This window comes from Phaenicophaeus curvirostris, chromosome 9 (genome assembly GCF_032191515.1).
Source record: "Phaenicophaeus curvirostris isolate KB17595 chromosome 9, BPBGC_Pcur_1.0, whole genome shotgun sequence".
NCBI classification, from domain to species: Eukaryota; Metazoa; Chordata; class Aves; order Cuculiformes; family Cuculidae; genus Phaenicophaeus; species Phaenicophaeus curvirostris.
In genome coordinates, this window is record NC_091400.1 from 8,480,252 (window position 1) to 8,502,681 (window position 22,430).

Here is a 22,430-nt window from a genome sequence, read left to right on the forward strand (position 1 = left end):
TTACGTACGCATATTGTTCCAGCTCAATAAAATGCTGACAGTCATTAACAGTTTCTCACAATTCTTACTTCAGAAGTTATCCAATGCTCACTGAAGTCAAAGCAAACCTCTTCTTTCTATGCTTTCAAAGACTGCAGTAACAAAGTATTGTGTTTTAATTGCTGATGCAGAAGTTTGGGAGACCTACAAGAACTTCCTGCTCAATACTGAAATTTGAGAGTAGGGGGTAGTTTCTTTAGACACCCGAAACCTTGTGGAAAAAGTACTGAGGGTCAGACACTAACCTTCAGCTCATGCCCTCTGCCTGTGTCAGGTTAATGAAAACATTTTAGGCAATTCTCTGCTTAGGTCAGTCCTGAGAAGGCAGTACAGGAAGGTTTTTCACAGATCACATCTGTCGCTGCACCTGGAAAGCCGAGGTGTTCTTTGCATTAAGGACATCTCTATGCCAACAGTGGAGCTCACATTTCTGTACAATGTCCCTCTGATCCTTTGTGATGTTTTCAGAGCAGTGTGCTGGCCCAACAATACTGTTGACCATGAAAGTGTGACAGGTTTGCATTTCAGTCTTCAGGCTGCAACCTCCTTGCTCAGACACTTACTAACTTTCTTAACAGTAATGTTTAAATAGTTTTGCTGGAGCTCACTTACAGAGAAATCATTATCATATCATAGAATCATAGAATGGTTTGGCTTGGAAGTGACCTTAAAGATCATTCAGTTCCACCCCTGCCATGGGCAGGGACACCTCTTACTGGATCAGGGGCTCCAAGCCCCATCCAACCTGGCCTTGAACACCTCCAGGGATGGGGCAGCCACTGCTGCTCTGGGCAACCTGGGCCAGCACCTCAGCACTCTCACAGTAAAAAGTTTCTTCCTAATACCTAACCTAAATCTCCTTTTTTTCAACTTAAAAACTTTATCCCTTGTACTATCCTTGTACTCCCCAATAAAGAGCCTCTACCTGGCTTTCTCGTTGGCAATCTGTGTTTAAGCTCTTTTTAGCAGGGAATTGGTGAAAATAGTTCACAAAGGGTTAGCCTGGCTAAGCCATTTCTGCAGCAAAAACTCCATCACGATTTATAACATGCCTTCTACAACTCCACTTAGATTTTAAATCCATGTAAATCAGCAGCAATTTTACTGCTGACCTTTTACCCAAGCCATTTTACCCATACCCACACCAGGGAATCCACCCTTGCAGCTTAGGTAACAGCAAATATTTCCACAACGAGATTGCAGCTATGTAGATGAGATCTAAGCAAATGAGGTGCTTAATTATGGCATATAGGGGAGGCTGGTCAGCATTGCTGGTGGCAGGCAGCAGGCACGCATCTCATGGATGCAGCAGAAGCAGCCTGCAGCTGGAAGTGCTGGACCGCGTGCAGCTGCTGTGGAAGGTGTGAGCAGGCACGGAGGGAGCTGGTGACTGTGGTACAGCCTAAAACACCACGCAAGGACCTTGATCCAGCTCAGTGCAGAGAGAGCCATTGGCTTCAGCAGGAAGATTTGCTTCTCTCAAACTCTGGGACAGGCTGAGAGAGTTGGGGTTGTTCAGCCTGGAGAAGGCTCCAAGGAGATCTTATAGTCACCTTTCAGTACCTGAAAGGGGCTACAAGAAAGCTGGAGAGGGATTATTGTAGTGACAGGATGAGGGGGAATTGGTATAAACTGGAGAGGGGCAGATTTAGGCTTGATGTGAGGAGGAATTTCTTCACTATGAGGGTAGTGAGGCCCTGGCAGAGGTTGCCCAGGCAAGTTGTGGCTGCCCCATCCCTGGAAGTGTTCAAGGCCAGGTTGGATGGGGCATCTTGGCTTGTATCAGAAACGGCATGACCAGCAGGTCCAGGGAGGTTATTCTCCCTCTGGACTCGGCACTGGTGAGACCGCTCCTCGAATCCTGTGTTCAGTTCTGGGCCCCTCACCATAAGAAGGATGTTGAGGCTCTGGAGAGAGTCCAGAGAAGAGCAACAAAGCTGGTGAAGGGGCTGGAGAACAGGCCTTATGAGGAACGGCTGAGAGAGCTGGGGGTGTTTAGCCTGGAGAAGAGGAGGCTGAGGGGAGACCTCATTGCTCTCTATAACTACCTGAAAGGAGGTTGTAGAGAGGAGGGTGCTGGCCTCTTCTCCCAAGTGACAGGGGACAGGACAAGAGGGAATGGCCTCAAGCTCCACCAGGGGAGGTTTAGGCTGGACATTAGGAAAAAATTCTTTACAGAAAGGGTCATTGGGCACTGGAACAGGCTGCCCAGGGAGGTGGTTGAGTCACCTTCCCTGGAGGTGTTTAAGGCACGGGTGGATGAGGTGCTGAGGGATATGGTTTAGTGTTCGATGGGAACGGTTGGACTCGATGATCCGGTGGGTCTCTTCCAACCTGGTTATTCTGTGATTCTGTGATTCTATACCGAGCAGAACTCGACCCAGCACTGGGTGGCACCACTTGTGACCGACCTCCAGCTCGGCTTAACTCCCTTTACCACCACTTCCTGATCGCTCCGGCTGATCCATCCCCGTCCCTCCCCCGGCAGCAGCAGCTCCGCCCGCCGCTCCCGTCGGCCCCGGGGGGGCGGTGCTGCGGGGCCATGGCGGCGGGGGAGGTGGCGCTGGGCCGGGCGGGCGACAGGCTCTTCTCGCTCAGCGGGCTCTTCGCCGTCTACAAGCCCAAGGGTCCCACCTCTGCCGGCGTGCTCAACCAGCTCAGGGAAAGGCTGCTGGCAGGTAGCGGGGCGGGGGGGTGCTGGGATCCCCTTCCATGGGAGCGGGATGCTGGAGGTCCTGTGGGTCTTGCCCTGCGCTTCGCTCCTTTCTGAGCGGAGCCACTGTTTTCTCAAGTCGTGTTGATGCAAGGAGTGGTTCACAGTGGTACAGAACGACTGGGGGGTTTCGTTTTGAATAGGGGTGAGATTTGCTCCATCAGGAAACTCCAGCCCTGCGGTGTCGTCCAGAGGGATTGGACAGGCTGGAGAAGTGCCCCATGTGAGCCTCGTGAGGTTCAACAAGAGCAAGTGCAAGGTCCTACACCTGGGTCGGGGCAAGCCGTGGTTTAATACAGTCTAGGGGATGATGTGATTGAGAGCTGCCCTGCAGAGAAGGACTTAGGGGTGCTGGTCAATGAGAAGCTCAACATGAGCCGGCGACGTGCGCTCGCAGCCCAGAAACCAACCGCGCCCTGGGCTGCGTCAAAAGAAGCGCGGCCAGCAGGGCGAGGAAAGTGATTCTGCCCCTATGTTCCTCTCTTGTGAGACCTCATCTGGGGTACTGTGTCAAGTTCTGGAATCCTCAACATAAGAAGGATATGGAGCTGTTGGAACACATCCAGAGGAGGGCCATAAAGATGATGAGAGGGCTGGAGCACCTCCTATACAAGGACAGGCTGAAAGAGTTGGGGTTGTTCAGCATGAAGAAGAGAAGGCTCCGAGGAGATCTTACAGAGACCTTCCAGTACCTGAAGGGGCTACAAGAAAGCTGGGGAGGGACTGTTTACAAAGGCTTGTGGTGATAGCATAAGGGGCAATCATAGAATCATAGAATAACCAGGTTGGAAGAGACCCACCAGATCATCGAGCCCCTGTCACTTGGGAGAAGAGGCCAGCACCCTCCTCTCTACAACCTCCTTTCAGGTAGTTGTAGAGAGCAATGAGGTCTCCCCTCAGCCTCCTCTTCTCCAGGCTAAACAACCCCAGCTCTCTCAGCCGTTCCTCGTAAGGCCTGTTCTCCAGCCCTTTCCCCAGCTTTGTTGCTCTTCTCTGGACTCGCTCCAGAGCCTCAATATCCTTCTTGTGGTGAGGGACCCAGAACTGAACACAGGATTCGAGGAGCGGTCGCTATAAACTGGAGAGGGACAGATTTAGACTAGTCATAAGGAGGAATTTCTTCGCCATGAGGGTGGTGAGGCCATGGCCCAGGTTGCCCAGGGAGGTTGTGGCTGCCCCATCCCTGGAAGTGTTCAAGGCCAGGTTGAATGGGGCTTTGAGCAACCTGATCCAGTGGTCGGTGTCGCTACCCGTCGCAGGGCAGGTTGGAACTAGATGGTCTTTAAGGTCACTTCCAACCCAAACTAATCTATGATTCTATTTTATGATTCTGTCTTTGATTTAAGCTGAAGCAGAGTTTAAGTAATCTAAGTAATTGTATTTTTTGAAAGTTAGGAATGTTTGCTTTAAAACAATGTTTTCCCAGACACTGCTCAGTCCTTGGAGATGATAACGCCTTGTGCTCTGTATGGTCTGTGCTGAACAGGTGTCTCTTCTGGAATCCCCTCTGTTTGCAGTGTTTCCCAGTCTCAAATGCAAGGACAGGCAGAGCTGGCTCCAAAGCTCCAAATTAGGAAGAGAATTGACTGCTGTGAAGTTCATAATAACATTAAAATTAGTCCTTGGAAAGTAATAGACTATGCATAAGATTTCTGGAAAGCTTATATATACATATGCAGGTTAGGCGGGAAATATATTCTGTCCCCATCACTTGTCTGGCTGCACAGGATTGATGGGGATCACTCCCTCCTGTTGCCCAGGCCTGATAAAGGATGCTCGCTTTCTAAAACTCCAAAAGAAGTCTTAGAGGGTTTATTTGCTGGAATTTTTGGTTTTAGTGTCTTGCAAGAAGTGGAGTCACAGGGGCAGTTATGACACATGGACACAGGGCAAACTTAAGAGAGGGCAGTTGTTTGTATCTGTTTGCTTTTCGCTTAAACCATGGAAACAAACAGTTCAGCCTCGAGTAAGGTAGTGTTGCTTTCCTTCACTTCTGCACTTTCAGGATCAAGAACATTTTTTAACTTCTGTCTAATAACAGATCACACTGGTCATTTAGTGCTGGTAACCTGCTGAAGAGAAAAGAAACTTTGTAGTCTGATTGAACAACCTGATCCACTGCCAGGTGTCTCTGCCCATGGCAGGGGTATGGAACTGGGTGGTCTTTGAGGTTCATTCCAACCCAAACCACCCAGAGATACTATGGTGTTGGAGTGAGGAAGTCATGGCAGTGAAGCAGGTGTTGGCCCTACCTGCGATCCAGGGCAGGAGCAGCCTGGCCTGAAGCAGACGCACCTTCAGTCCTCAAGTGTGTTTGCCAGGGTCACCCTGCCCACCACGGCTGTGGGACGCACAATGTGCAGGAGCACTCTGTGTTCCTCAGAGTGCGGAACCACACTTTTTGTCAACCCCCTGTTCCTCAGCATTTAGAAAACTAAAGGAAAACTGGTGTTTGATTTCTCTTGCGGTAGTTTGCAGCCATGGCACGGTCCAAGATGGGAAATAGTGCCATTCCTGGATACGTTCTGGCTCACCATGAGGAGCTGCTGGGCCCCTCCAAGACTCTGTGTTGGTCACACTACACAGTGAGCTGTAAGGCTGTATTCACCACTTGCTTATTTGGGGCAGGCGTCACCTACAGTACAGCACAATGTGAGCCTTCTTTTTGAATAAGGGTGAGATTTGCTCCAGCAGAAAGCTCCAGCCCTGCATTGTCATCCAGGGGGATTGGACAAGCTGGAGAAGTGCCCCATATGAACCTCAACAAGGGCAGGTGCAAGGTGCTACACCTGGGTTGGGCCAATCTGTGGTTTCAAAACGGACTGGGGGATGATGTGATTGAGAGCAGCCCTGCGGAGAAGGACTTGGAGGTGCTGATGGATAAAAAGCTCGAAGTGAGCTGGCAATGTGCGCTCACAGCCCAGAAGGCCAACTGTGTCCTGGGCTGCCTCCGAAGAAGTGTGAGCAGCCTGGTGAGATGACACGATTTCAGGGGCTGTGCTGCTGTTTTTTCCATACTTTATTGATAACAAACATTTCACAGGTGAACTGTCCTCCAGGTTTTCTAGTAGTGTTTACTGAACATTTGTTTGTAACAGTACATAAGACTTGATTAGAATCTAAGTGAAAACAGCTCACAGATTGTTCAGGTTGGGAGTAGATCTCGGGGAATCATTGATTGTAGTACAGCAATTTCTGCACTACTAATTCACAGTTTAAATAGAGTTTTATCACCTTTTGCAGTCTGTAAATGTGTGCAATTTTTACTATGTTCCAAGCTTATCCTATAATTCCTTTCAATTTGTATTTGCAGAAGCTGGCGTGCAAACAAATGAGAACAAAAGAAACAAGGTTTTGAAAATTGGACATGGTGGAACTTTGGACAGTGCAGCAGCAGGAGTTCTGGGTAATGAAAACTATAAATACGGCCATCAAAAGATGTTTTTAGGGAAAATTTTCTTGCCTACATGAAATCAGAGATGGAGGAACAATTTGAAATAGGCATGGCAGGCTTTGTGATTTAGCAGGAAGGATGGGTTACTGTGGAAGAGTGGTCTGGGTTCAGTTTTCTCTGCGTATACTTTTACATGTATATAATGTGTTTCTTAACAAGGCTGTATTTCCCCCTCCCTAAAACCCTGAAATAGCTCATTTGTTATTATATGAGAATACCAACTCTTGTGTAATGAATCCTAAATTACCTCAGAAATTGATGGCTTTTTTTTTACTTAAGATGGGGATTTATAATCTTTGTAATTTTCTGAAGTATTTGTTCTTCAACTAGTGCTTTTCTGGGATTCTGAGGGAGCCTTTTGAGTTGTAGTACTTGACAAATGAAAGATGCATGAGAGCAACGCAGCTATGGCTTTTTTGAGGCTCAGCACAGAAACAGTTTTTGCTTCGTGTCCTACCTTGTTTCATGAAGAGATTTTGTCTTTTAATTTTGATAGCAATCGATCTACAGAATTCCTTTGTTCGTTAAGGAACAGGGTGCACCAAGTGCTGATGTTGAAAACTCAGCTGTGGGTGTGATAGCTGGGCTGGTTCACTCCCCTATTATACGTTGTCGCCAATAGCTCGCTTAAGTGGTAGCCATGTAGCTTTACTGACCTAGAACAAATAATAGCAGTACTTCTTTGGTTTTTAAAATCAACAGGTGTGTCTATGAGCATACATTGGAAGTAAATCTGCTGAGTTTTGATGCCTTCTCAGGGAGAGCTGCCCTTCAAGGCCATGTCGTTTGCTGAGACTGTTGCTGTTAGAGGCTTGCATCTTTCTCTGTCACTTGTGAACACTGTAAAATGTAGCATTCTCGGGCTAGAATTAAACTTGGTTTGCTCCAATTTCCTGTGCTGTGTGGCTGCTCACCAGAGAATACTGTGTGTAGTGCTGAAGCGGACACTTTCCGTTTACACAGATATTCCCTTTGAGCATGCTACTGCTCATTGTGGGAAGTCGAGAGCATTGATCCATAGGAAAAGAAAAATCTCTCGTGCTTCTTAATTGCTTCTCCTGCTGCTCTCTAATGTCCTGTGGCACGAGAAAAAGTTCTTGGGCTTGATAGGCTGGGTAAAGACTGAGATGTGCATTGCCTTAATATGCTGTGGATTGTTTAAAAAAAGGCACAGGAGGTTTCATTCCACTGCCATACAAAACACAGAGAAAAATCAATGGTAGTTAGTTTGGAAAGAACTAAACTGGGGAGGGGTGCAAAAGATTTCTTGTGGGTTCAGGTATGATAATGAGGAGAGAAGGGAGGGCACAACAGAAACAAGTTATTCAGCAAGTATGGGCTGCTTTTTGTCATAGGGTGGTGGGGCAGGAAGCTTGCACTCTCATGGACGGTAGCATAGCAGAAGTATGTATTTTCTGAAGCCTCTAACCTTTCTTTCTTGATCTATACTGCTGTTTACCAAATTGTATGTATTGTATGTCTGTAACTTTGTTCATGGGAATTAGCTGATACAGAGTCTTTCTTAGTGTGCCAAGCATACTGCAGATACATGGGCAGTGCTTTTCATCAGAAAATGCAGTTTTGTGTTCCTTTTCCTACTGACACCAAACGCAGGTGCAGAAGGACCTTGGAGAAGAGATTAGTGGTCTAATTAGTGAGAGAAAGGCACCTTAGAGACTGGACTGCATGTGGTGACCACATAGCAGTTGGAGCTTGGAACGACTGCTGTCGGAGAAGCAATATATTTTTTTCTGCCCCTATCTGTAGCCTCCCTTGCATTCAGAAGGTGGTGGAAGCTGGGACTCAACTTCTACTTCTCACTGTTGGGTCTCATATTTTAGATACAAGAAGCAAGGAATTGTAGGTCAAGTCTTGGTGATTACCTTCTTTTAGTATCTGTCTGGAGCTCTGGTTCCAGTTTAGTGTTTCTTTGCTGTATAATGGGAATTGTTAATATTTGGCTTGTTTCTACATGGCATTTGTGAACTATGCTTCCATAGTAGGTGCAAAGATGAAAAAGCATCAAAATAAAAGCCAGCTGGTAAAGTTTCAGAGGAGAACTGTGATTACATCTTTTGAGAATGAGCACACTTCCCTAATGTGTGCTCTGCCTTATGTAAGGAAGATGGGAGGTCCTCTGTCCTAGGAGAATCTAAGTCACTTGTAAAAAACCACAGAGGTAAGCGAGTGATGCTAATTCTTTTGAAACTAAAGTGGGTATTATTTAAGACAAGTAGCAAGTGCCATTCAATAAGTGGTTTAGAGGCTGGCAAATTAAATGGGAAAAAATCAGTTAAAACTTGTTATTTTCTATGTTGCTGTTCAGTAATACACATGCTACACGACCTGATGATTAATTGGGAAAACTGTTGGAGTCTTGTTCACGAAAGCATTCAATGTTTCTTTAAAATTATTCTGTTGAATCTTTTGACACTCTTCAGCAGATTTCAGCTCAGCAGTTATGTTGAAGTTTCAGTGATGTCATCACACTGCAACAAAAATGCTGGGTTGTAAAGTTTTATCTGTGTGCTTATCTCCTTTCCTCAGCTGTGTCACAGCTCTTTCCTGTCTGGTGAATACAACAGGAACAGGCTAACCTGAAGGTACACAAAAGCACAAGGACATGTTTAACTAAAACCCCTCAGGAACATGAGGAGAGGTAATCAAGAATAAGTAGTAGTCTAATGAGTCTCAGAATGTAAAGACTGAGCAGCAATAGAGCAGAAGTGTGTGTTTAAGTAGTTCATTGTCTAGTTTGATGCTTTTGGAACTAGCTTCTGGTTAACACAAAGCTGATATCCTATAAGCTCTCTTAACTCCTGTAGTTTCGTTAAAGTCAAGGACATAAGCTGTTAGATATTCCATGAGTTGTACCCGAAATTAATTTCCTTCTAAATTTTCATTGTTTCCCATCTTCCTTCTGTTGTCATTGTTTCTTTGGATTGCTGTATGTGGAGAAAATAAATAGAAAAGCATATTCAAGAGGAGCACCCTGCTGTAAAAAGCTTGGAAATAAAATATAAAATAGAGCTCTTCTTCCATCTGCTGCTTTTATGAAAAGCTGAGTGGTTGTTGTTTTGCGGAATACTGACTTAAGATGGGAAAGGCAGTAGCCTGTACATAATAATGGGAGATAAATAGTAACAAAATAGTTTTGACAGAGGCAATTGGACCTTTTGATTATTTTACTTGCTTGCTGTAAGGCTGATAGCATAATGAAATTGTTTCTTGGCTGTATTACTCTTGGTCACTATCAACCTTTAAAAGGGCTATTTAGTTACACTGAAGGCTACATTCATTATTAGTGAGCCATGGCCTTCATCAAACCGGAGGCAGCATTAATTGCACTACCTGTTTCTTTGTTGATTAAGAGAGGAGTAAATCTAGGGGTTAAATTAAAGGATTTTAACAACAGATGAAGCTTATTTATCTTCTGCTTTAGACTGTTTCCTTTTCCCTAGTCTCATATTGTTTGAACATAGAATCATAGAATCGTAGAATGGTTTGGGTTGGAAGGAACCTCAAAACCCATCCAGTTCCGACCTCCTGCCATGGACAGGGTCACCTCCCACTATACCAGGCTGCTCAGAGCCCCATCCAACCTGGCCTTGAACACCCCCAGGGAGGGGGCAGCCACGACTTGCTTGTGCAACCTGTGCCAGTGTTTCACCACCATCAGAGATACTTTCTCGTGGGCATTGACTCCATATGCTAATAGAACATAAAAGGCTTTGAGTAGCCTAATATTTTGTAATAAATGCAGTTGAATAAGGGAACCTCAGAGCTGGTTTTGAAGTGGCATTTCTCCTTCTGTCTTTGCAGTGGTTGGTATTGGAAAAGGAACGAAAATGCTGAAAACTATGTTGGCAGGTTCCAAGGTAAGGAGTGCTAAATGACTTGTCTTAATGGTTTTTTTTTTTTGGTTTGCTTTCTTTTTATCTTCCATTAAAAGCTGCATCAACATAGAAACATCTCAACTGTCCTGCATACTTAGTTTAAAGGCATGCTTCAGTTTGTTTTTGTGTTTAGTCAGGAGTTTGATATGAAGACTTTTACATCCAGAATGGTTATTTTAAAACCTTAGTTTGTCTTGTGTTTTCACGTTTCACATTTTCAACGTGTTAATAAAGAGCAAGTTCCTATTTTACAGGAAGATTTCTGTAGTATTTAGTGTTTTCAACAAAACAAAAAGAAAAACTAACAAGGATGGCACTGCAAGTGATGTCTTTGGAATGCAATTGCGTACGATGGTTCAGTGTTTGGTCGTTTTCCTTATATGTAGATAACGTAATTGCTATTTAGCTTGCAGTAACTAACAGGTGGTCTTTGTTTCTTTTCTCACTTTTGGAATATCATGAGGCCTTAAGAGGCACCTTTTGAAATTAAGAGTGTTTTGTGTTCGTGATAGTGACTATCATACAGATTGCAGCTCCTGCAGATGTGTGCTCTGCAAATGCATGGATAGGCACATGTAAAAAGACAAAGGTAGTAAAGCTCTGTGGCTGCCTGAGCTAACCTGAACTGGAGCCTAGGACGGGTAGCAATCTTGTTCACTTCTGATTAGTTGTGCTGTGTCTTTGGGGAGTGCATTCCACATTATAGGTGTTACATACACAAACAAGTGTGTATACTCCCAAGAATAATCTACCAGTGTTGATTCCTTCTTTGCAAGTAAAATTCTGTGGTTTCAGCCATTATTTTTTAAAAATGGTAAGAATGACAGATACAGAAATCTATTAAGCCTTCCAGATTTCAACTTTTAGTCAGGGAAGATCAATAATGGGCTCAGCATTTTATTCTCCTATTTTTCCCATTCTCTTTTGATCTGAACAGTTAAGCACTTTACAGGTGCTGAACTGATAACTTGAAGTAGAATTTGATAGACTATCTTCAGTTCAACTCAAAGGAAAATAATTTGGCAGAAGAGAATGCAACCAGGATAAAAAGACATAGCTGTAGAGTCTGTTCCAAACCTTACTGTAGTCAGTCTCTGCACTGACTGCAGTGTGATTGCATTTGATTTATAGGACCAGATTTCAGAGGCATCTGTGTTTGAAACATGCAGGAAGCAGCTGGAGCTGGATTTACAATGGAAGCACGAGCAGTTACCACCTGACATCTCCTTTCGAGGAACTTTTAACTTACAAAAGGCATCAAGATACTTCTGCTAAATTAAGCCATTGTAGCTAAATGTGTGAAAATTATTGATTTAAAGTAACATAAAGCAATTGAAGTATCTCTTAAGCTGATGTTCACAGTGGAAACAGCTGTGATTGATGAAGTAGTTTCAGCCTTTTTGGCAGAATACAGCATGTGTGAGTTCCTTGGCAACTTCACAGTGAAGTCCTGTAGCCAGTAGGAGTGTTATTGAACCGAATGTTGTGCCCAGATAGTTCAGGAAGGCTCATAGTTGCTACCGCGGGACAAGGGAGGGGAACACAGGGGAAACAGGCAGTGGGGGCAGTCCAGTAAGCTACCCCAGTTAGATCCATCAGCTCTCACCTGGCCTTAGGTTGGCATAGTCCGCAGGTACGTGATTTGGTGAGGCAAGCAAAGTTACATCTTTAGGGTAGTTTGGCTTTTCCACTACAACTGTTGGAGTGTTCCGAGGTGATGGAGAGTGTGAGGTAGCTAACATCCTGTCAAGTTGCATGACTGTCAGGAGCCTTCATTTGGAGCTTGTCTTGTCTCTGCTTTCCTATTTTCTATTTATACTTAAATAAATCAGGCACACAGTAACATGAGAGGCTTAAGAAAGTTGAAAGGGCTCCCACAGATATCTGCCTATTTGTTTTTTTTGATCACATTGACAACAAAGGCTCATAATGTAGTGCAAGATTTGATACAGATAAATCCATGACTGTCTAAAGAGGTTTGAGCGTTATTTTGCATCACATGCTGTGTGCTAGAGGTTTATACTTATATTTAATCTTTTTTTACCATTGTGAATGCTGAAGTGTGCATTGAAATGTGATGTTTTTCTCTTGTTCCTTTAGTTACTATAAAGAGTCAGATGAACTGTCTGAGCCTCTCGGGTTAGGATTTACTGTTTGGTTATAGGAATGTGTCTTGTAAAGAAATAGTTCAGTCTATCATTGTTGGCAGCAGAGCTATGTTGAGTGGCCAGAACGTATGTTACCACAGTAAACTCCATATGGTGGCCCTGCCAGAGATTGGACTGCTTCTGATTTCTTCCCAAACGTTGTGTGAAACTTCCCTGACTCTGTGTGGTAGCTCTGAACATCATCACTTGCTTTGCAACTCATACACATTATACAAGGAGTGTTACTCTCTCACTGTAAATGTAATTCTCCATTGCTTTGACCTCCATGTGAATTAACTCAAAACAAACCGAAATGTGCAGCCAAGGGCATTACCTACTTCATGTTCCAGATTTCCCATTGAATTCTTAATATTCATCCAGAAATAAAAAAATATATGCAAACTGGCTTAGGTTTTGTTTGCTTTGTTTTGTTTCAAATATGCTGCTAGGGGAAGAGAAGCCGAATCCTCTTAGATCTGGTATCTCGAGTACTGAGCATTTATTTAATACGTGTTCCATGGGAGAATTTCTCTTCCTTCTTGTGTTTGGGAACATGGACTTGGTCTTGGTTGGATGTTTTGCACTGCATTGTTTTGAGAGAGGTTGTTTTATTGTGTTTGTAAAATAAAGATGATAAAATGACAAACTATATCCTGCTTCACCAGTAAAAGGAGTCTGGTGGGGAAGTGAACCAATTTTTATTATGGCAAATATTTTCTATTTCTCAGGTCTTACGGGTGAAAAGTCTGTCTCAAACAATGTAGAAGTGATTTTTTTTTTTTTGAGGGGAAATGGGTTAGAAAATGCTAGCTAGCAGCATATTTTCTAAAGCAGTAATCCTGTTTTAAAACCTCTAATCTACCAGAATGTGCCGTCACATAGAGGCAATGAGGGAAATTATCTGGGGCTCATTAGAGAAGAAAAAAAAGGAAAAGCAGTGAAATTCTTCATTTTTCTAATGCTTTCCATTGGGAGGAGATGTCTTCCAACACATATAGCCTTTATTTTTAGGTGGGATAAAACAGGATAATTGATGTTTTCAGACTCCAGTTCTCTGCTTAATTTGCGTATTTTTCCGTGAGATAACATCTGGGTTCACCCTAAGAGCCTTTGAGTCATATTGATGTGAATTAAGCCCAGACTTGGCTATTCATCAAACTGTGCTTGAAATCACTGCCTTTCTATGAGCAGAAAGCATGGATGGATCGTTTCTGTCTGAGGATGCAGCTTGTTGTCATGGTCCATGTATAATCTGAAGCCTCAAGTGGACAGTGACATGAGGAGAGTTATCATAGAGTTATAGAATGAATGCCCTGAGTTGGAAGGGACCCACAAAGATCGAGTCCAGCTCCTGTCCCTGCATAAGACAACTCCAACATTGACACTGTGTGTATAAGGGCATTGGCCAAATGCTTCTTGAATACTCTCAGGCTTGGGGCCGAGACCACATTCCCTGGGGAGCCTGTTCTGGTGCTCCACCACACTCTAGGTGAAGAACTTTTTCCTAATACCCAACCTAACTCCTACCTAGCACATCTTTCTGCTACTTCCCATCTTCGTTGGTCATCAGAGAGAAGAGATCAGCACCTGCTCCTCCTCTTTGCCTTGAGAGGAAGCTGTAGAATGTGATGAGGTCTCCCCTCAGTCTTCTTCAGGCTGAACAGACCAGGTGACTTTAGTTTCTTCTTATATGGCTTCCCCTCCAAACCTTTCACCAACTTTGTGCCCTCCTCTGGACCCTCTCCAGTAGCTTTAGATCTTTTTTTTTATACTATGGCACCCAAAACTGCAGTTGCCCAATTACTTTGCGTTGGTTGCACGAGCTGGAGCAGGGACTAGTTAGGATGTAAAATTAAATCTCAGAAGTTATGGCTTCTCAAGAATGAAACACTATCCAAAGAAAAAAAAACTAAAAACCACAAACAACAACCCAAAATCACTGCCTGGAATAAAACCCAAACTCCAAATGATCACAGGGACTAGAAAGAGAAAGATATGGCCAGAAGGAAGATACATCAGTGGCGTGATATGTGACAACTTTGGTTTATTATAGCTGGAAAAAAAATTCCATTCTTATGAATCCTAGATGGGAAACGAGTACTAGTTTAATGATCAGGTCTCAAAACTTGCCAGTCACACTTGTGTTCCTTTGAGAGAGGGCTCGCCTGAGCAGGAATGGGTTCAAATCGCTTAAGAAAATTTGAGACGCATACAAGTCACTTCTTGCAGCGTGATTCCAGGATTAGCATTTGTATTGCAAAATAGTTTCTCTAGAGGGTTGGTACCAGATGCTGCAGAACAAAGTGTCCATAAAGAAGGTTGTTTCTTTACTTCCTGTGATTATCTTTCTGTCCTAAAAATTAAGCTTTAATTTGTATCCCTTAACTGCTCAAACATAAAGGTTACTAGCTCTTTCTGTGAATTCCTTTTTCTCTGAATTAAGTCCTTAGCTTCTGTCTTTTGGCAATGAGTTCAATGGATTAATAATGCATTGAAAAGCACATCTAGTAGTTCTATAAGGAGCAGAACTAATGAAGTCCTTCCTTGTGACTTTCTTTACAGCTCATTAGATACCAAAGCCCCGTGTGGACCCTTTGGTATCTGGCAATACAGTGGGGCTCCCTCTGGAGCCTTTTTCTCAGTGGAAGCTGCAATAAATTTATTTCCTCTGTCTGTTTTCTGGAGGCTTATAAGAACTCAGAATCTCAGAGACTTCTATTCCTCTGCCAATGTATGTGTGCTCGCACATTAGCATGCATACCATGATAGTGCAAGTGCTATTCCTTTGGAAATCCTAATTTTCTTTTTGAAGAGCTTTATTGTGGAGATATATATATATATATTTCAGAAGCAGTTTGTGCTCCAGTTCTTGTATGTGAGTTGTGAGTGCAAGAAAATTGAGTCCACTTTCCTTTTGAATGATCCCCTTTTAACCTTAAAAATTTCACCAGTTGACTCTGCTTTGTCTTGCTTTCTTTTAGAGCTGGTAAACTCAAAACTCCTTATTCATACAGTGTGCAGTGATGTATTCTGTTTTATTTTTCATATTCTAATATTTTTAATCTTCTCTTGGCCAAGATTTGTGGATAGTGGTAATGCTTTTTATTAGATTGATTGATATACTATGGAAAACCAGGGGTTTGGTTGCATAAAGCCTTTTTCAGGTCTAAAATAGAAGCCAAACATTTTAAAACTAAGTGTATTTCAGATCTGTTTAGAGTTCAGTGAATTAGATATTTTTTAGACCATTTCTGAAGGGAAAAGTAGTTCATGCTTCTTAGTGTGGTGTGCCAACAATTGTGGGTGGACAAGCAGTGTAGGTAAGACCCCAAAACTGTTCTACACAGTTGGCTACCTTTTATTACCAGCTTTAGTAACATAAAGTAAGAAAATTATTTATCCCTTAGGTGTTGTAGCAAGGTTTGTTCACAACAGACCAGCCAAGCTTCTAGTCACGAGGTGGGAGGTTCTGTTACTGCTTGCTGGATGAACCTCCAGATCCCATCTTGCTTGTGTTCATTTGTGGTTTTAGTTGGGCTTTTGCTTCCAAACTGCGGTATTATCATATCCAACTGTCTGCATTTGTTCTGGAGGGATCTAAGCAAAAGGGGCTTGTTTGCTTTTTAGCTCTTTTCCTTGAAAATTTTTCACCTCCAACACATTCTCATTTCTCACTCTGTGGTTCATGCCCTTTTACGTTATCACACCTCTCAGTTTATGGTTTCTATCAACAATAGGCAAGGTTATGACTGAGTTTGTTTGTACTGAGATGGGAAAGGTAACAAAAAAAGAGTGCAGTATGTGGCCTGTTCATTTAAGCAAAGTGGATTGTAGCTACACTAAATGTCATTACTTTGCCTCTGTTCCAGCCCAAAGAAATTATTGTTTCCTTACAAGGGAAGCAGGAGAGGAAAGAAAGAGATGATAAGGTTATCTCCTAGGGGAAAGGGAGAGCCTGGTAGATTATACATTGTGGCATGTGGAGGGGTTACTATGAGGTAATGTTACAGTGTGCCATAAATCCAATATCTCTGTTGAGCCCATTTTATTTTCTGAACCCAATGGAGTTATGAATTTTAGTTCCCAGGCTTGTTTTGAAAGGTGTTTTATAGGTTTCCCTTGAGGAACAGGACTGGCAGATTGGAGATGGAGTGATTGTTTTATGAGAGAAGTTAACCTACAGGTGGATGGATGTGTTTCAGCCCTTGTGGACTGGCTGGGTGAATTCTTCCTGACACATAGCGGTTGCTTAATTTCACCCATTTATTTACCGTTTTGTGCATTAGATGAAGTGCACTACATTCCTGAAATACAGGCATAGGACAGAGAAGTCTTGACATTTCTCTTACGTGGTACTTACTACAGTATTGTGCAAACGTTCAAGGAATACTTCATGTGTGTTTGCACAATACAGTGCGAAGATGTCACATCTAATAATAAACTTGTCCTATTTATGCCTGTGACACTATATCCAAGTACTGCTATAATAGTTTGCTTTTTTTTAGCCACTACTGACGTCTAAGAACTTCCTATTGTAGTTCAATGACCTCTTTCCAGAGCAGAGGATGTTGGTTCAAAGACAATCATCGTTTATGCAATCTTAGCCTTAGTTTCTATGCTGTAATGTTCTATGCTGTTATTTTACATTACTAACAACAAATTTCTTGTTCCCTGAATGTCTCAAGGTATTAACTAGAGATCTGTGTCAGTTGCATCAAATCATAGAATGGTTTGGGTTGGAATGGGCCTTAAAGCTTATCCAGTTCCAGCCCCCCTGCCATGGCAGGGGGACACCTCCCACTGGATCAGGTTGCTCAAAACCCAACCTGTCCTTGAACACCTCCAGGGATGGGGCAGCCACAGCTTCTACGGGTAGTTTGTGCCAGTGCTTAACCAGTGTATGAAATATGGTCATCTTCCTTATTTAGTCACAAGGAAAGTGCTTATATAAAAGGAAGGCTGAGTAAAGACGTGAATGATGTTTGGTTTGATGTATTTTGAGAATGCATAGAAGGTGTTATCAAACCTTGAAGTCATTCAAGATACACTGTGAGAATGTTACACCTGCCCATCAGAGGATGCAGGAACTGGGAAGAGCTCAAGTGTTTTCTGGGTAAAAATGGTCTTAAATGTGTGATCCATGTTATGTGCTGTGGCATCTTTATTTACCTGTTACTTGAAAACATGTGATACTTTTTTAACCTGCTTTTTTTTTTTGTAACAAGTCATAAGAAGAGGCTGATTTGATTATTTTCTCTTCCCTGCCCTGCCCATAATCCCCAAAACAAAGTGTAGAAGACACAGGTGTTGAATAGTACAGATACACACTTTTCTGCAGTGATACCATTAGTCAGCTGGCTTAACATGCTGCCTGTCGCTTGAGTCTCTTTTATGCTAACCCCAGAGGCCTCATCTATTAATAGCTCAGCTTCATGCTCTATTAATATTCACACTCTTTTTAAATTGTTGAAAATCTTGAAGAGACTGCACCTTTTGTGCTGCAGAAGCTCTTTCCTCCAAAAACACAGTGTATTTTAAGAGCATGCTCTAGTGTGGGTTTTATTCTGTTCTTCCATTCATGAGGTCAGTGCTGCTCTCTTTCCTCTTGACCTTTGTGTAATGTTGTGCATGTCTGTTCTTCATGTACATGTACAGTTCTGGCTTGCATTAATTAAAATAAAATGAATAAATCCAGGCTGCAACGTGGCACAGCTTTTTTTATTTTCCTTAATAAAAGTCACAGAAAAAGAAGAAAATATGTTAATAGATTTAAACTTGCCCTTCTGCGTTGTTTTCTGTAGTGTTGCTTTCTAGTAACTTGGATGTGCTGTTAGCACTGCCTTTTAGAATTTACTGCCTCTTAGCCTTAGCAGTGTCTTTGAATTCACCTAAAAGCTTTCATGCATTTAATTTTACCTGTGAATTTGTGTGTACCCATAAAGTCTTACCCTGTGGAGTGGCTGTCTTATATTTCTGGGCAGAGAATTATGAATTTCCTTAAAACTGAGGCTCAGATAGGAGCCGAAGGTTGTCTTGTTTATTTTCTCTAATCTGTGGTGTAAATGCTAGGAGACAGCATGAGGAAGCAGGTAAAGAACAGGTACTGAAAATGCAGATGAAATTTAAGAGCTAACCTTAGACTTTTTGGTGAGTGTGATGGGTTTCCACAGGGAGTGATTGCATAAAAGAGACTGTGGGTTGCAAGCAGCCTTTTTTACACGTTAACCTGCATCCTTCTTGGATGTTGTTAGCCAGAATTATGTTTGTAAGTGAAGTGTGGCCCTGGTGCTATTTCAGGTGGCTTTAGAGGTTCCTGTTAGTGTTGGGATAGTTCGGTTGTCTTTCTTGCCTTCCCTCTTAACACCAAAATCTAAACCAGCTACAGTTTGCAGCTGACACCTTAAAGCTTCCCTGAACTCCACGTGAAACATCTTCCATGGATTCCTGTTACAAGTGGTTCTAGTCCTTCACATTGAAAATCTATTCACTCTGTATGTTTGAACTTCTTAAATAAGAGGTCAGAAAATCCTGTTAGTCTAAGAGTAAAGATCAGATAGTTCTTCAGCAATGACAGCACAATTACAGCATCTAGCAGTAAATAAAATTTAGTGCAGGCTTAGCACAAAGTCAGCTTTTTCTTTTTGGAGAAAGAAGTGAGTGGTGGAGAAGAGAAGTCGTCAAATTGTGTATTTAAAAGGACATGTTTGTTGTTTGATTATTTTGAATTTGCTCTGTTTGCTCCTCCTTCATCCTGCAGTCTTTATTTTGCCTCTGTGCAACCTGCTTTTAGGAGATTAGGGCTCTGTGCTTTTAATATATTGGAATCTGCTTAGTGAGAGTACTTTGTTTAGGAAAATAATTGAAACTATGGCAACCTTCATTTTTTTCCCCCCAGCTTATTTGTCTACCTTGTGTACTGCTCTGGTTTGGTGGATGATGGGCATACTGGAAGCCACTGGATAGTATGATACAAACAGCAAATATAAGTTATGTAAATATTAAATCCAGAGTACCTTAGCTGTGCTTTAGAGACCATTACACATGAACTGAATGTCATGCTAAAACTGACAGCTTAAGGTCTCTTCCGTATCTCAGTGAAGTGTAAGTGCTTGCACCAAGCGTGCAGGCTGAGCACCAATTCCAGTTGATGCTTGCCTCCTGTATGCTTACTCTAATTTCCTTCAGGTTCTCCAAAGCACTTGGGTTTTGTTTGTTTGGTTTGGTTTTGTTGTGCTTTGTGTTCCCTCCAACTGATCAGCCACGTGCAGACATCAGTTTGCATAGATTTCTGTTTCTATCTGATATGGGTTCCCTTTCCCCACTTTCTGTCTCCTGCACAGGGGACAGTAGCCTTTATTTATAAATATTTTCCTTTTACATTTCTGTGTTCCTTTCATGCTGTGATTAGAAAATGGGTCATCCTTGCATGAACTCTCATGAACTGCCTCTTCCAGCGAGCTTGCTTGTCTGGGAAATCCTTGCAGTGGAAACCATCTTAAAATCTTCCTGACAGCTACTGGTGACCTTATTTCATAATTACTGGTGTTTCTGTCTAGCTGTTCTGAAGTGTTGCTTCTCCATGTTTGAAAAAGCTTTTAAAACATGTTACAATTTAAGATTTCAAGTCCCTGGCTTCTTTCCAAATAAACCCCTTTGATGTATTAACAGCCAGAACTGAGAAGCTCCGTGCCATGGTCTGTCTGGCATTTGCACGGGTAAGTGGGGCAGACGTGTCTGGCGTCAGCCCAGGGGCTTCAGCCTCCAGGAGCCCCCTGGGGTGGGTTGTGCAGCTAATGGCTGTGCTGGCTGTACAGCCCCTCTAATGGAAGAGGATTCTTCCTTCTCTTCCTCTTCCTCCTTTCACATTTAAATATTTATACTGATAAGGTCTTGCTTTTTTTGTCGCTCGTTTTATGGATATACTTTCTGTGTTAATATAAGGATTTCTCTGAAACTGGATATGAAATAAAAAAGGCAAATGATAGCCATTGTTTTACTATAACATTATTGTAAACGTTGTATCATTTATTATTTGTGAGAATTTTGGCTGTACCCTGTGGTTGTGACTCTAAACCAAAATTCCTCTTCCTAAGGTCTGTCAGATTTGTTAGAGGGTTCATAATTTGTTTTTTAGGGGCTCCTGTAATTATAGAGTCATAGAATAGTTTGGGTTGGAAGGGACCTCAAAGATCATCTAGTTCCATGGGCAGGGACACCTCCTGCTAGGTCAGGCTGCCCAAGGCCCATCCAATCTGGCCTTGAACACCTCATAGTAAAAAAATTCTTCCTTATGTCTAGGCTGAAAATGGTTTCTAGGCAGCTGAGAGATGTAGCCATTCCCTAATGCAGGACAGTTTGGGGAAGGTCTCTGTGCCCTCTGAGTTGTACAATTGTGAGGCTCTGCTTTGGGACCATGCAGGCCACCATTAGAAGCTGGAATTAATGCATGATATGCTTCCAAGTTGTACTTGGGAATGCTTGATCTTGGCTTTAAATGCTCTGCAATTCCATGTTATGGAATCCCATAGGGAAGCTAAGGTTCTGCTTTTCATCATTAAAAGGTTTGGGTCCTGGTCTCTTGAGTAGGAGGCAAGGATGTAGGGGCTTATTGATAAGCAGAGTGTTCTCTGATGAACTGCCAGTATAGGGACATTTCCAGTCACAGTCTGCACTTGCTAGGCTCTTCCACTGACTACGACACCCGCTGCCTTGCTTTTTTTGTTTCGGGTTGAGTGGGTTGAAGGCAACATGGTTGTGAGCAGTTGCTGTCTGTGTTTCTGCAGTGATTTGTAATTTAAGACTGCAGGAAGAATGCCCCTAGATGTATTTTATAAAACTGGAAGAAGTAAATGATTGCCAACACAGGTGAGAAAAGGTCACCCAAGTCTTATTAAATGACTCATAATCCATTGAGTACTTCTGAGGGCAGTGTGAGTTAGAGTCTAAAGTGAGTTAATGCTGGATTTTGACACAAAATAAGAGGAACAAAAGATTAAGTCTGGACTCTGATGTTATCTTCTACTATGTCCAGGTCCTGCATGCTAAAAAAGGGAAAGGAAACTCTGTTAAGTGGCCAGTAAGAATTATGGTATATAATTGTAGATACCCAAGGGCATTCCAGAGATTGATCATAACGCAACTGTAATTCCTAATTTCCTGACCTGTTATAGCCTTCTTTGTGGATTATTGCATTGCTGGCTAGAGTCTTTTTGTGGCTAATTTTTAAGGATGCTCTTTTTACAAATTGGATGTCTTTCTGCAGAAATTGAAGGGGAAGTCAAGTGTTGCGATGTGGACTGCATTGTTCATACAGTTTGTGTTTGTAAACGGATGATATTACCTCTCTGCTGGGAGTTCTAATATAACATGTTATTGTAACAGACAGCCTGAAGTAAAATAACCAAAACCAGAGTTCAGAGGAGGAAAGTAATTTAAACTGAAGTAATATCAGTACTTCAGAAACATCTGAAGACAGTGTATGAGGTTTCAAACTTTCGTATTTAGAGTTCTTCTGAACTGCTAAGATCATTCATCGTGCTAGAATTATGCTCATGTGTTTTTATTAACCTCTAGAAGAGCTGCTGAATAATGCCTCTAGCTATGCCTATTAAATGTTAAGAACTAGATCATTAAGTGTCTAGGGAAGCAGGCAATTTTATGGTCCTAAAAGCAGATAATACACTTTAAAGTTTATTTAAATAATATTTGTTGTGGAGCAGCCTTCATACATTTTCCTTTCATTCCTTATCCATGCATTCTGAAAGTACGTAAACTTCAAGAATTTGATTTTTAAAATGCCTAATTTTGCATAGTTGTCAGGAGATTCAGACATCTGCACATTTTAGGAAAAGAGTAGCCTTAATGTGGTAAGCAAATACAGTTATTTTTATGTTGAAGTCTGCACTCCACTGCCTTTGTGTGACTGTTCCTGCTGGTTCCACTCCATGGCATTTGCTTGAAGAAATACATTCAAGTGGCAGGTTGTCACACGAAACAAAATCAAGGCATGTCTCAGTAGTCCCATTCTGTAGGTGTCATTTATATGCCTACACTATTGTTACTTCAGCCTGTTTGTACTTTGCAAGTCCATGAAAAAGGACGCATTGCATCAGAGTAAAATGTCAGCGCTTATGCCTGCTTGAATGTGTTCCAGTAGAATTCAGTCAGCCAGCTTCTAGAAG

General features: G+C 42.5%; 1 protein-coding gene across 2 annotated transcripts in view; it reads left to right on the plus strand.

Moving 5' to 3' along the window:
- Positions 1 to 2,573: 2,573 nt before the first annotated feature.
- TRUB1 (TruB pseudouridine synthase family member 1) overlaps positions 2,574 to 22,430 on the plus strand; it is a 29,934-nt gene continuing 10,077 nt past the window's right edge. Inside the window, exons 1-3 of one of the 2 annotated variants that reach the window (XM_069863701.1) lie at positions 2,574 to 2,717; positions 6,066 to 6,158; positions 10,029 to 10,084. In XM_069863701.1, the coding sequence (XP_069719802.1) occupies positions 2,582 to 2,717; positions 6,066 to 6,158; positions 10,029 to 10,084 (285 nt within the window). In that variant the 5' untranslated portion in view covers positions 2,574 to 2,581. The remainder of the gene's footprint in view (positions 2,718 to 6,065; positions 6,159 to 10,028; positions 10,085 to 22,430) is intronic. The other variant, XM_069863703.1, reaches the window with a different exon arrangement.